Source organism: Pongo abelii, chromosome 1, assembly GCF_028885655.2.
Source record: "Pongo abelii isolate AG06213 chromosome 1, NHGRI_mPonAbe1-v2.0_pri, whole genome shotgun sequence".
In the NCBI taxonomy this organism is placed as follows: Eukaryota; Metazoa; Chordata; class Mammalia; order Primates; family Hominidae; genus Pongo; species Pongo abelii.
Genome location: NC_071985.2, coordinates 221,308,458 through 221,318,620, shown reverse-complemented (window position 1 = coordinate 221,318,620; position 10,163 = coordinate 221,308,458). Strand labels below are relative to the sequence as shown.

The 10,163-nt window shown below is 46.7% G+C and overlaps 1 protein-coding gene across 1 annotated transcript; it reads right to left on the bottom strand.

Annotated features, from left to right (window-relative positions):
- Positions 1-3,027: 3,027 nt before the first annotated feature.
- Positions 3,028-9,860, bottom strand: LOC100442345 (PRAME family member 5). Its single transcript, XM_024232590.2, has 4 exons — positions 9,814-9,860; positions 6,590-6,898; positions 5,352-5,930; positions 3,028-3,592 (listed from the first exon to the last, which is right to left on the bottom strand). Exons 2-4 carry the CDS (start codon positions 6,874-6,876, stop codon positions 3,028-3,030), a joined length of 1,431 nt encoding a protein of 476 aa, XP_024088358.2. The 5' UTR covers positions 6,877-6,898; positions 9,814-9,860.
- Between the last annotated feature and the right edge of the window lie 303 nt (positions 9,861-10,163).

Here is a 10,163-nt window from a genome sequence, read left to right as displayed (position 1 = left end):
ACCCACCGTGCCTGGCCATTAACCATTCTTAAAATATCACATTGCATTATTTAAAAGTTTTATATCTTTCATATACGTAAATTACAACACAAACATTTATACTCAACTAGTATTTACATTATAGTAAATTGTCTTTTCTTGCTCTGTCACCCAGGCTGGAGTGCAGTGGCACAATCTCAGCTCACTGCAAGCTCCGCCTCCCAGGTTCAAGTGATTGTCCTGCCTCAGCCTCCTGAATACCTGGGATTATAGGCGAATGCCACCATGCCCGGCTAATTTTTTGTATTTTTAGTAGAGATGGGGTTTCACCATGTTGGCGAGGCTGGTCTCAAAATCCTGACCTGAAGTGATCTGCCCACCTCAGCCTCCCAAAGTGCTGGGATTACAGGAGTGAGACACCATGTCTGGCCATGATAATAAATTTCATTTTATTTTAATATTATTATTTTTTTGAGACAGAGTTTCACTACTGTTGCCCAGGCTGGAGTGTAACTGAACTCACCACAACTTCCACTTCCCAGGTTCAAGCGATTCTCCTGCCTCAGCCTCCCGAGTAGCTGCAATTACAGACATGTGCCACCACGCCTGCTAATTTTTTGTATTTTAAGTAGAGAAGGAGTTTCTTCATGTTGGTCAGGCTGGTCTCAAACTCCCGACCTCAGGTGATCCACCTGCCTCAGCCTCCCAAACTGCTGGGATTCCAGGCTTGAGCCACCGTGCCTGGCTCATAATAGTAAATTTTTAAAAATACCATAAAATATAATCCTCACAACACTAAATTACACCACCTGGTTTGATCCAACAGCAGATGGCACCCGAGATGTATGGATTGGAAATTTTGATCTTCTTAGGAATGAATCTAGTCCTGAACTGCCCACCCTGCACCCTGCTGGCTCCTGGGGCTCTGCTCTTTGGGGGAATCATGATGAAATTGTGGCAGAGAGTAGAAGCTGAGCCCCACTGCATGCCCTGGGTTCTTGTTGCCTCCCTGTTATCAGGAATAGGAGGTGAGATTGAAAGATGAAAAATGCTGGGACTTCTGCTGAGAAGAGAAAAAACAACAAGATGTATTGATCTTACTGTATGCCAGGCCCCATGCCAAGCCCTAAACATGAACCATCTTATTGGATCCTACCAGGGTCCTATAAGCCATTGGACATCATCATCCTTATTTTACAGGAACCTGAGGCTCTTGGCTAAGATCCCTGACAGCAACACCAGCCCCTGAGTCCTTAGCAGGATCTTTCACTTGGGTGCTCATTATGCAGGCTTCCTCAGCACAGGGAAGGTCACTCATCACCCAAAGGCACTTGATCGTTATCCACCCTTTGATCATGTGAGACTCCAGAACATGCTGCACTAGTCTCTTCCTTGATAGGGAGAGAGGGGAGGTGCTATGAGAAAATCTCTCATCCATCTGACTTAGCTCCCAAGTAAGATGTAACTTTTTAAATGTCAGATGGAAATATTTAAAAAGTGTTACATACCTGTGTAGTTTTAGTATTTTACTTAAAGGGAATGTGGCTTTCTTTACCGGCTACAACCAGTTTAATTCAAGAAGGGCTGCTAGTCATCAGGGGAATAAGCAAAGGTAGGTGCCATCCGGAAGCGCCAGCTAATACACAATATGGACATCCCCTTCCAGGGCAGTGGGAAGAGATTGGCTACTTGTGCAGCGAAGTTGACATCCACCAACTAAGACTTTTGGAACCATGTGGAGAATCACAAGGAGTGGGCAGGGTCTCAGCATCTGGCTAGCAGTGAAAGACCCTGAGAAGAAGGTGCTTTCCATGTGGATTGGCTCACTGTTCCTGCCCACTAATGTTCCAGGCCCTTGGTGTCCACGTAGTGTGTATTAACCCACTGAACAGCCACAGAAACCAGCAAAGAGGTAACAGACATCTAAAGAAGTGAAGAACTGGAGGAGGCCAAGCGTGGTGGCCCACACCTATACTCCCTGCACTTTGGGAGGCCAAGACAGGAGAATCACAAGCTCAGCAGTTACAGATCAGCCTGGGCAAGATAGCAAGACCTTGTTGCTACTAAAAAAAAAAAATCCAGGTGTGGTGGCTCACACGCCTGTAGTCCTAGCTACTCAGGAGGCTGAGGTGGGAGGATTGCTTGAACCCAGGAAATTGAGGCTGCAGTGAGCTATGATTGTGCCACTGCACTCTAGCCTGGGTGACAGAAGGAGACCTTTAAAAAACAAACCAAAAAAGAGCTGGACACAGTGGCTCACACCTGTAATCCCAGCACTTTGGTAGGCCGACTTGCATGGATCACCCGAAGTCAGGAGTTTGAGACCAGCCTGACCAACATAGTGAGGAAACCCTGTCTCTACTAAAAATACAAAAATTAGCTGGGCATGGTGGCGCATGCCTGTAATCCCAGCTACTTGGGAGGCTGAGGCAGGAGAATCATTTAAACCTGAGGTGGCAGTTGCAGTCAGCTGAGATGGCACCATTGCACTCTACACCCCAGCCTGGGCAACAAGAGTGAAACTCTGTCTCAAATAAAAGAATGGGAGGAAACTGATTAAAATAACCAAATTTCATTTAAATGCCTTGATTTTCTTGGGCTGCATCTTATTGATTGGGCAACTCAGTGCCTTTTGTTTTTTCCATCAATACCTGAAGATTCCTGAGGCTTAAGCTGGAAAACAGGTTACTTGATAATAGAGGGCACCAGACAGTTTCCACTCAGTTTCCCTTTATTTCTGATTGTTTCTTTACAACCATCCATGCAAGGGGAACTCCCTCATGTATTCTCAAGCCTGAATTCCATTCTGGACATTCAGATTCCCATTTTCAACTGTACAGGACACAGGTCCCCAAAGTCCCAATGAATCCAGGTCAACATTTCCCCCAAGTCTGGCCCCTGCTTGATCACCTTTCCTTTCCCATTTTCAGAGCCTGTGTCTGAAACGATGGGTTCTGTGCTCCCTTTAGGATGTACCTAAGACCTGGGTTTTAGTTTCCAAGTGTCCAGAAGAAAGTGCTTGACAAATCCATCCAAATAGGCAGGTATTCAACAGCAGCGATGATCTGACGACTCCAGGTCATAAAATGACCTGTTGCCACAGTGAGGGCAGTAGTCAGTACAGAACAAGATCCTCTTAGGGTGCCTTAAGTCCCTCAGTCTCTTCATCAGCTCAGCCTTAAGTTGGGCAAATCTGCTCCAGCAGAGAGTACCATCAGCATCATAACTCTCCCGTGGGGCAGGATACAGCTGCGTGCATAAGTTGTTGAGTCTGATTGTGTGGCACAGCAGGTTCTCCAGGGTGGCCATGGAGATGGGATTTCCACAGAAGCTGAAGGCAGTGAGCTCAAAGCAGCGGCTCAGGGCAGGCAGGATGGCATTGACTTGGGAGTCTATGATGCCACAGTCATCTAAGTCCAGGTACTCAAGGGTGGCTGCAACTTTTTCTAGCAGAACTTGGAGAGGCACAAGACTGAAATTGGCCAGTCTGATGCCACTCAGGTCCAGGGTCTTTAGCTGACTGATGCTCAGGCTCTGGGACAGATGTCTCAAGTCTGATTCCAAAAGCACACAGTTAGTTATTGTGAGGATCTTTAATGAGGTCTTTAGACAGCTGGGGAGAGAGAGCAAGAAGTTAGTTCTGGGGAATCATAAGGGTGAGTGGAGGGCGGTGGCAAATGACTTCAAAGTGATGGAAGGAGACCATTTTGCCCAAGTCCAGGATCATTCTGATGGTCTGATGGTCAGCACTTCAGATTCAGCATGACGAAGAGCTTTGCCATTGAGATCAGTTCCACTTTAGGCCCCATGCGGTATCTCACTCCTGCAATCCCAGAACACTGGGAGGCTGAGACTGGTGGATTACTTGAGATCTGGAGTTTGAGACCAGCCTAGCGATCATGGCAAAACCCACCTCTACTAAATATGCAAACATTAGCCAGGTGTGGTGGTGGGTGCCTGCAACTCCAGCTACTTGGGAGGCTGAGGCAGTAGAATCACTGGAACCCAGGAGGTGCAGGTTGCAGTGAGCAGAGATCATGCCACTGCACTCCAGCCTGGGTGACAGAGGGAGATTTTGTATCAAAACAAAAAGCAAAAAAAAAAAAAAGAGAAAAATAATTCCATTTGAGGCTGAGTCTTTTCACCATCATTTACAGCAATGGATCAAGTTCACAGAATCCCTAAAGCCCCCTTTCCTCATCTGTCAGGCAGAAAACCACATCTCTGGGCCACAGGAGCCCAGTGGAGATGCAGGCATAAAGGACAAATCCAGGCAGGATCCTGCAACATCAGCTAGGGTGAGCGGGCTGCAGGCTTCCCTGACATGCTTGTATCATTGGCAAGCAATCTATCACTTTCACCATTCTTTGTGCCTACTCCTTGACCCTCTGTTTCAGAATCATGCATTTCCTAGGTAATTAATTTAGCTGGAGCTCAAAACAACCTATTAAAACAGGGAATTAGAGATGGGATCATTCATGTTCACCAAGCTGTGGGGCACAAAGCTTATATTCTGAAATGTGCAGGTTTGCTGAGCATTCCCCCCTTCAGTGCCCACTTCACTTCCCTACTTCCCATCATCTTCTTAAAAATTAGCTTTTTGGCTGGGCGCGGTGGCTCATGCCTATAATCCCAGCACTTTGGGAGGCTGAGGCGAGTGGACCACCTGAGGTCAGGAGTTGGAGAACAGCCTGGCCAACATGGTGAAACCCTGTCTTTACTTAAAATATAAAAAGTAGATAGGTGTGGTGGCTCATGCTTGTAATCCCAGGTACTCGGGAGGCTGAGGCAGGAGAATCGCTTGAACCTGGGAGGCAGAGGTTGAAGTGAGCTGAGATGGCACAACTGCACTCTAGCCTGGACAATCAAAGTGAAACTCCATCTCAAAAAAACAGTTATGTTGTTTGTTATTGTTATTATTTATTCATTTCTGACAGGGGTCTTGCTCTGTTACCCAGACTGGTCTTAAACTCCTAGGCTCAAGTTATCCTCTTGCTTCAGACTCCCAAAGTGCTAGGATTACAGGCATGAGCCACCATCCCTGGCCTAGTTTTCATCATCTTAACTTAGACACACGTCCTCAGGAAGAATTCAGAAAGGCACCCTCATTAGATCTGAACTCCCCAGTAGCTAGCTTCCTAGCATGGCAGCCTCTCTATAGCATCTCCACTAGCTGATCCCTCTGTCTCTATTGAGATGCTTGCATGATAACCATTTCAGGACAGGGCCGCCAACAGGGCAATGCATGGACATGCTAGTGTTCCCTTCACTGTTACATCCTCATAGGCTGGCTCACAGTAGATGCCCACTAGCGTTTACTGTAACATAGGCTCTGCTGTGGTCTACAGAGAAAGCTCACCACCCTCCCTCACCTGAGCAGCTGGTCCAGGTGGCCTTCGAGGAAAGAAACAGAGTTCATATAAAGCTTTTGGAGGTAGTGCAGCTTGAGGAACTGAGTTGTGAACTGGGTAACAAACTCCTTCTGTTTTGGGTAAACATAGTGAGAGACATCCATGTGGGAGAGATAAAGCTTCTGAAGATTCCTCATTTGGCCCAGGTATGGGGTAAACTGTGTCAGGATGGGCAGTATCCAATTGCAATTCACTTCCACCTCCTGGATACAGTCTAGGTTCACCATTTTCAGGATGCTTCTGATGTTGTGGAAGGGCATTCCCAAAATTTTCAGCTTCTTACAGCACAGGTGTAGTACATCTTTCCTCTGCTTGACCCACAGAAGGAGGCAGGTGAGGTATTCATCCAGAATCATGTTCTTGAGGCAAAGATCTATGAAGACAGTCAAGGGCTGCTGTTCTCTCATCCTTGGACAGTCTGGCACTGGTTTTCTGTTCCTCATGGCATTGGGGAAGCACCCATGGGCCATGGCTTCAGACCAAACCATCCAGAAGTTCTCACTGACTTCCTGTAAATCCAGCACTTGAAGTTTCCACCTCCTGTGGGAAAATAGAGGTGAGGCTGAGAATTCAAGGACTTACTTCTGAACTTAAACTCCACATCCTGGATAGCAGCTGCTCCCTTTGCTGCTGCTTCTCCCTCTCTCTGACTGTTCTGCACCCTGTTTTCCCCTTGGATCCTGCCCGGTTCCACTTTTTTATTTGAGATGAAGTTTCCCACTGTCTCCCCAGCTGGAGTGCAGTGATGTGATCTTGGCTCACTGCAACCTCCACCTCCCAGGTTCAAATGATTCTCCTGCCTCAACTTCACAAGTGTCTGGGATTACAGGAGTCCACCACCATGCCCAGCAAATTTTTGTATTTTTAGTAGAGTCGGGGTTTACCATGTTGGACAGGCTGGTCTGAAACTCTTGACCTCGGCCTCCCAAAGTGATGAGATTACACTGTGAGCCACTGTGCCCGGCCCAGTTCTCACTTTTCGTGGCGCCTTTCAGTGCCACTAGAGGGGAGGTTCCTGTTACCTCCATGGACCCTGGGTGGTGAGCAGTCCTTTCCCTGAGGAGCTGGGGAATGGCCAAGGCCTTTCTGAGCTTTCTTACCAGCGTCATCCCCTCTTGGGCCTCCCCACTTCTAATGACCCAGCTGTTCCTTCTCTGGACACCTGGGCCCTCCCCACCAGCCCACCTGGCCCACCTCACCTGATATGAACCCCATGGGTAAACAGTGCATCAAGCCCATCGAGCACAGCTTGGAAGGTCTCCAGACAAGCCATCTTTATCAGAGGCCTCAGAGGGAGGCGGCGGAAGGGCCAGGCCTGCACCATCAGCTTCAGGGCCTCACAGTGTCTCCTGTTGAAGGCCTCCATGAACAGTGGGGGGAAAAGTTCCATGGGCAGCTCCTCCAGGGTAGAGATGGTCAAGACCTGGTCCCTCAGCAGATTCTGCACTGCTAGCTCCAGAAGTCTGGGTGGAGCCCGGATGCTCATCTTCACCAATCTGCAAGGAAAAGTTCCACAGGACAAGTCCAGAGAAAAGGCATCACTCTCAGGCCAAGCCCATGCAATTTCATCTTCTCCTATGGCCAAAGTCACTGCTCTGGCAGTGGTGAAAGAGCCCTCGGTTTACTCCAATTCTACTCTGTACTAAGTGGCCACAAAGCCAGGCTTCTGCCTCTGCTGCATCAGCACGAGCGTCTTCCCAGCAGTGAGAAGGCAGGACCACCACTAGCCCTTCCTTTCTATCCAGTGCTCCATCCAGTGAATAGTGAATATGGAGGAACCTGAAAGCTAATCCCTCCCAACTTTGGGGAAATTTCTAATTACTCAAGGTTCTAAAACAATGGGAATGGAAGAGTCACAAGCCTACATGCCTACATTTTCTGTTCCTACAAATAAGCTGGCTGGGAACACTCATGGGGCATCCCTAGAACTGGTTCTATTTGTTTTCTTTTCATTATTTAAGCTTTCTTTCTCTTTCTCTCTTCCTTCTTTCCTTCTTTCCCTCTCTCCCTCCCTTCTTTCTTTTTTTCCCTCCCTTCTTCCTTCCTTCCTTTCTTTCTCTTTCTTTCTTTCCTTCCTTTTTTCCTTCCCTTTCTTTCTTTCTCTTTCTTTCTTTCTTTTTTCTTTCTTTCTTTCTTTCTTTTTCTTTCCTTCCTTCCTTCCTTCCTTCCTTCCTTCCTTCCTTCCTTCCTTCCTTCCTTCCTTCCTTCCTTCCTTCCTTTCTTCCTTCCTTCCTTCCTTTCTTCCTTCTCTCTCTCCCTCCCTCCCTTCTTTCTTTCTTTCTTCCTCTCTCTCTCTTTCTTTCTGACAGCATCTTGCTCTGTCACCCAGGCTGGAGTGCAGTGCTGTGATCTCTGCTCAGTGCAGCTTTGACCTCCCAGGCTCAAAGGATTCTTCCACCTCAGCCTCTCGAGTAGCTGGGACCATGGGCAGGCATCACCATGCCCAACTAATCTTTTATTTTTTGACTTTTTGTAAAGACAGTGGGTTTCACTATGTTGTCCAGGCTGGTCTTGAACTCCTAGACTGAAACAATCCACCCACCTTGGCCTTCCAAAGTGCTGGGATTCCAGGCATGAGCCTCCACCCCAGTCTCATTATTGAACATTTCAGTGAGAAGCTTTGAAATCTATGTGACAGTGTTATGCATTATTCACAAGACAGATGTTTCCAATACACATCTTTTACACATATTGAAAATGAACCACTTTGGCTGTGCGTGGTGACTTACACCTGTAATCCCAGCACATTGGGAAGCCAAGGAAGGTGGATCATCTGAGGTCAGGAGTTCAAGACCAGCCTGGCGAACATGGTAAAACCCTACCTCTACTAAAATTACAAAAATTAGTCTGGTGCAGTGCTGTGTGCCTGTAGTGCAAGCTACAAGGGAGGCTGAGGCAGGAGGATCACTTGAACCCAGGAGGCAGAAGTTGCAGTGAGCTGACATTATACCACTGCACTCTAGCCTGGGAAATAGGCTAGATTCAAAAAAAAAAAAAAAGAGAGAGAGAGAACTACATTTGATTAGACTTCTTAAGCCCCACCCAGTTAATCCTGAGGTTAACTGATTGAATTAGATATTCATCCATCAAAGTGAAAGATTTAGGGATAGGGTGAAAGTCCAGGACTCATTCACTGATTCACTCCACAAACATGGAGCTTTACTGATATGTGCCTTTCATAGTCCTGAGTGTGAGATAGGGAAGGGTTGAATCTCTTCCTGACATTAGACAGAAAGAAAAAACTTGAGAGTATCTTCGTTGAGGGATCCTTGGCCACATCAAATTTATCAAAATATTTCAGAGTTAAAACAGTTTTACAAAGACAGACATGACAGTCCCTAAGAAAACACAGTAGAAATCTTCATGTATCCAGTGATCACCTGGGTGGTATAATTTACTTGTTTTTGGAGTAGGGGGAGCTGATGCCCAGGCTGGAGTGCAGTGGCACCATCTGGGATCACTGTAACCTCCACTTCCCAGGTTCAAGTGATTCTCATGCTTCAGCCTTCCACGTAGCTGGGATTACAGGCATACACCCCTACACCCATGTCTCCATTCAGGTGGAAGAGTTACAGTGAGGATGTGATTCATTTAAGATTAAGGTCAAAGATCCTCTTTGGTTAAGATTTTTTTTTTCAACAGGGTTTTATTCTGTTGCCCAGGCTGGAGTACAGCAGTGGTGTGAGCATGGCTCACTGCAGCCTCAATCTTCCAGGCTCAAGTAATTCTCCCATCTCAGCCACCATGCCCGGCTAATTAAAAAAAATTTTTTTTGTAGAAGCCGACCACCATTGATTCACAGCTGTAATTCCACCACTTAGGGAGGCCAAGGCAGGTGGATCACTTGAGGTCAGAAGTTCAAGACCAAACTGGCCAGTATGGTGAAACCCCACCTCTACTAAAAATACAAAAATTAGCCAGGCATGGTGGCAGATGGATGTAATACCAGCTACTCAGGAGGCTGAAGCATGAGAATTGCTTGAGCCTGGGAGGTGGAGGTTGCAATGAGTCGAGATCATGCCACTGCACTACAGCCTTGGCAACAGATCAAGTCTCCATCCCCCTTAAAAAACAAGAATATTTGGTAGAGATGCATTTTTGCCTTGTTGCCCAGGTTGGTCTCAAACCCCTGGGCTGAAATGATCCCCCCACCTTGGCCTCCCAAGGTGTTGGGGTTATAGGCATCAGTCACTGCTCCCATCAAGAATTATGAAATAACATAAACCAAAGCACAATCCAATTTTTGAAATAAAGACAAAACTGCATTTAGAGGAAAAAATTCAAAACTTCAAATTGTTCATATGAGAAAAAAAAAACAAAAAACAGGATATAACTCTATGCCATCTTAGGTTGCACTGTCACCATCCCAGACCAGCTGACTGTATGTCACATGGGAGTGTCCTTACAGAAATTAGTGACTTACCAGATCTGGACTCAGTTTGCAGGGTGCTGAGACCACAGGAAGAACAAAGCAGGAACTCCAGGCTTGAAGACTTTGGGTCTTTTCTGTGGGTCTTTAGAAGCTTTTATTTACCTTTCTAATCACAACTCCCACCCACACCCCTCCAAGTATCCACTGCTAGCTTCCAATCAACAAGTGATATCTGATTGGATTTCTGAAGCTCCACCCAGTTAATCCCGATTGGGTTTTGGGCTCTCTGCAGATGAATGGATTGTGTCAGATATCCATTCATATCAGATATCCATACTAAATTCGTGAATCATGAAATTGACAGTGTCAGGGAGAGGGTGGAAGTCAAGAATTCATTCATT

Bases quoted from the DNA above. Each gene is read 5' to 3' on its own strand.
- LOC100442345 (XM_024232590.2), bottom strand. From the start codon at position 6,876: ATGAGCATCCGGGCTCCACCCAGACTTCTGGAGCTAGCAGTGCAGAAT. The intron at 5,931-6,589 runs GTGAGGTGGGCC...ATTTTCCCACAG, and splicing joins ACCCATGGGGTTCATATCAG to GAGGTGGAAACTTCAAGTGC. The intron at 3,593-5,351 runs GTGAGGGAGGGT...CTCTCTCCCCAG, and splicing joins CACCTGGACCAGCTGCTCAG to CTGTCTAAAGACCTCATTAA.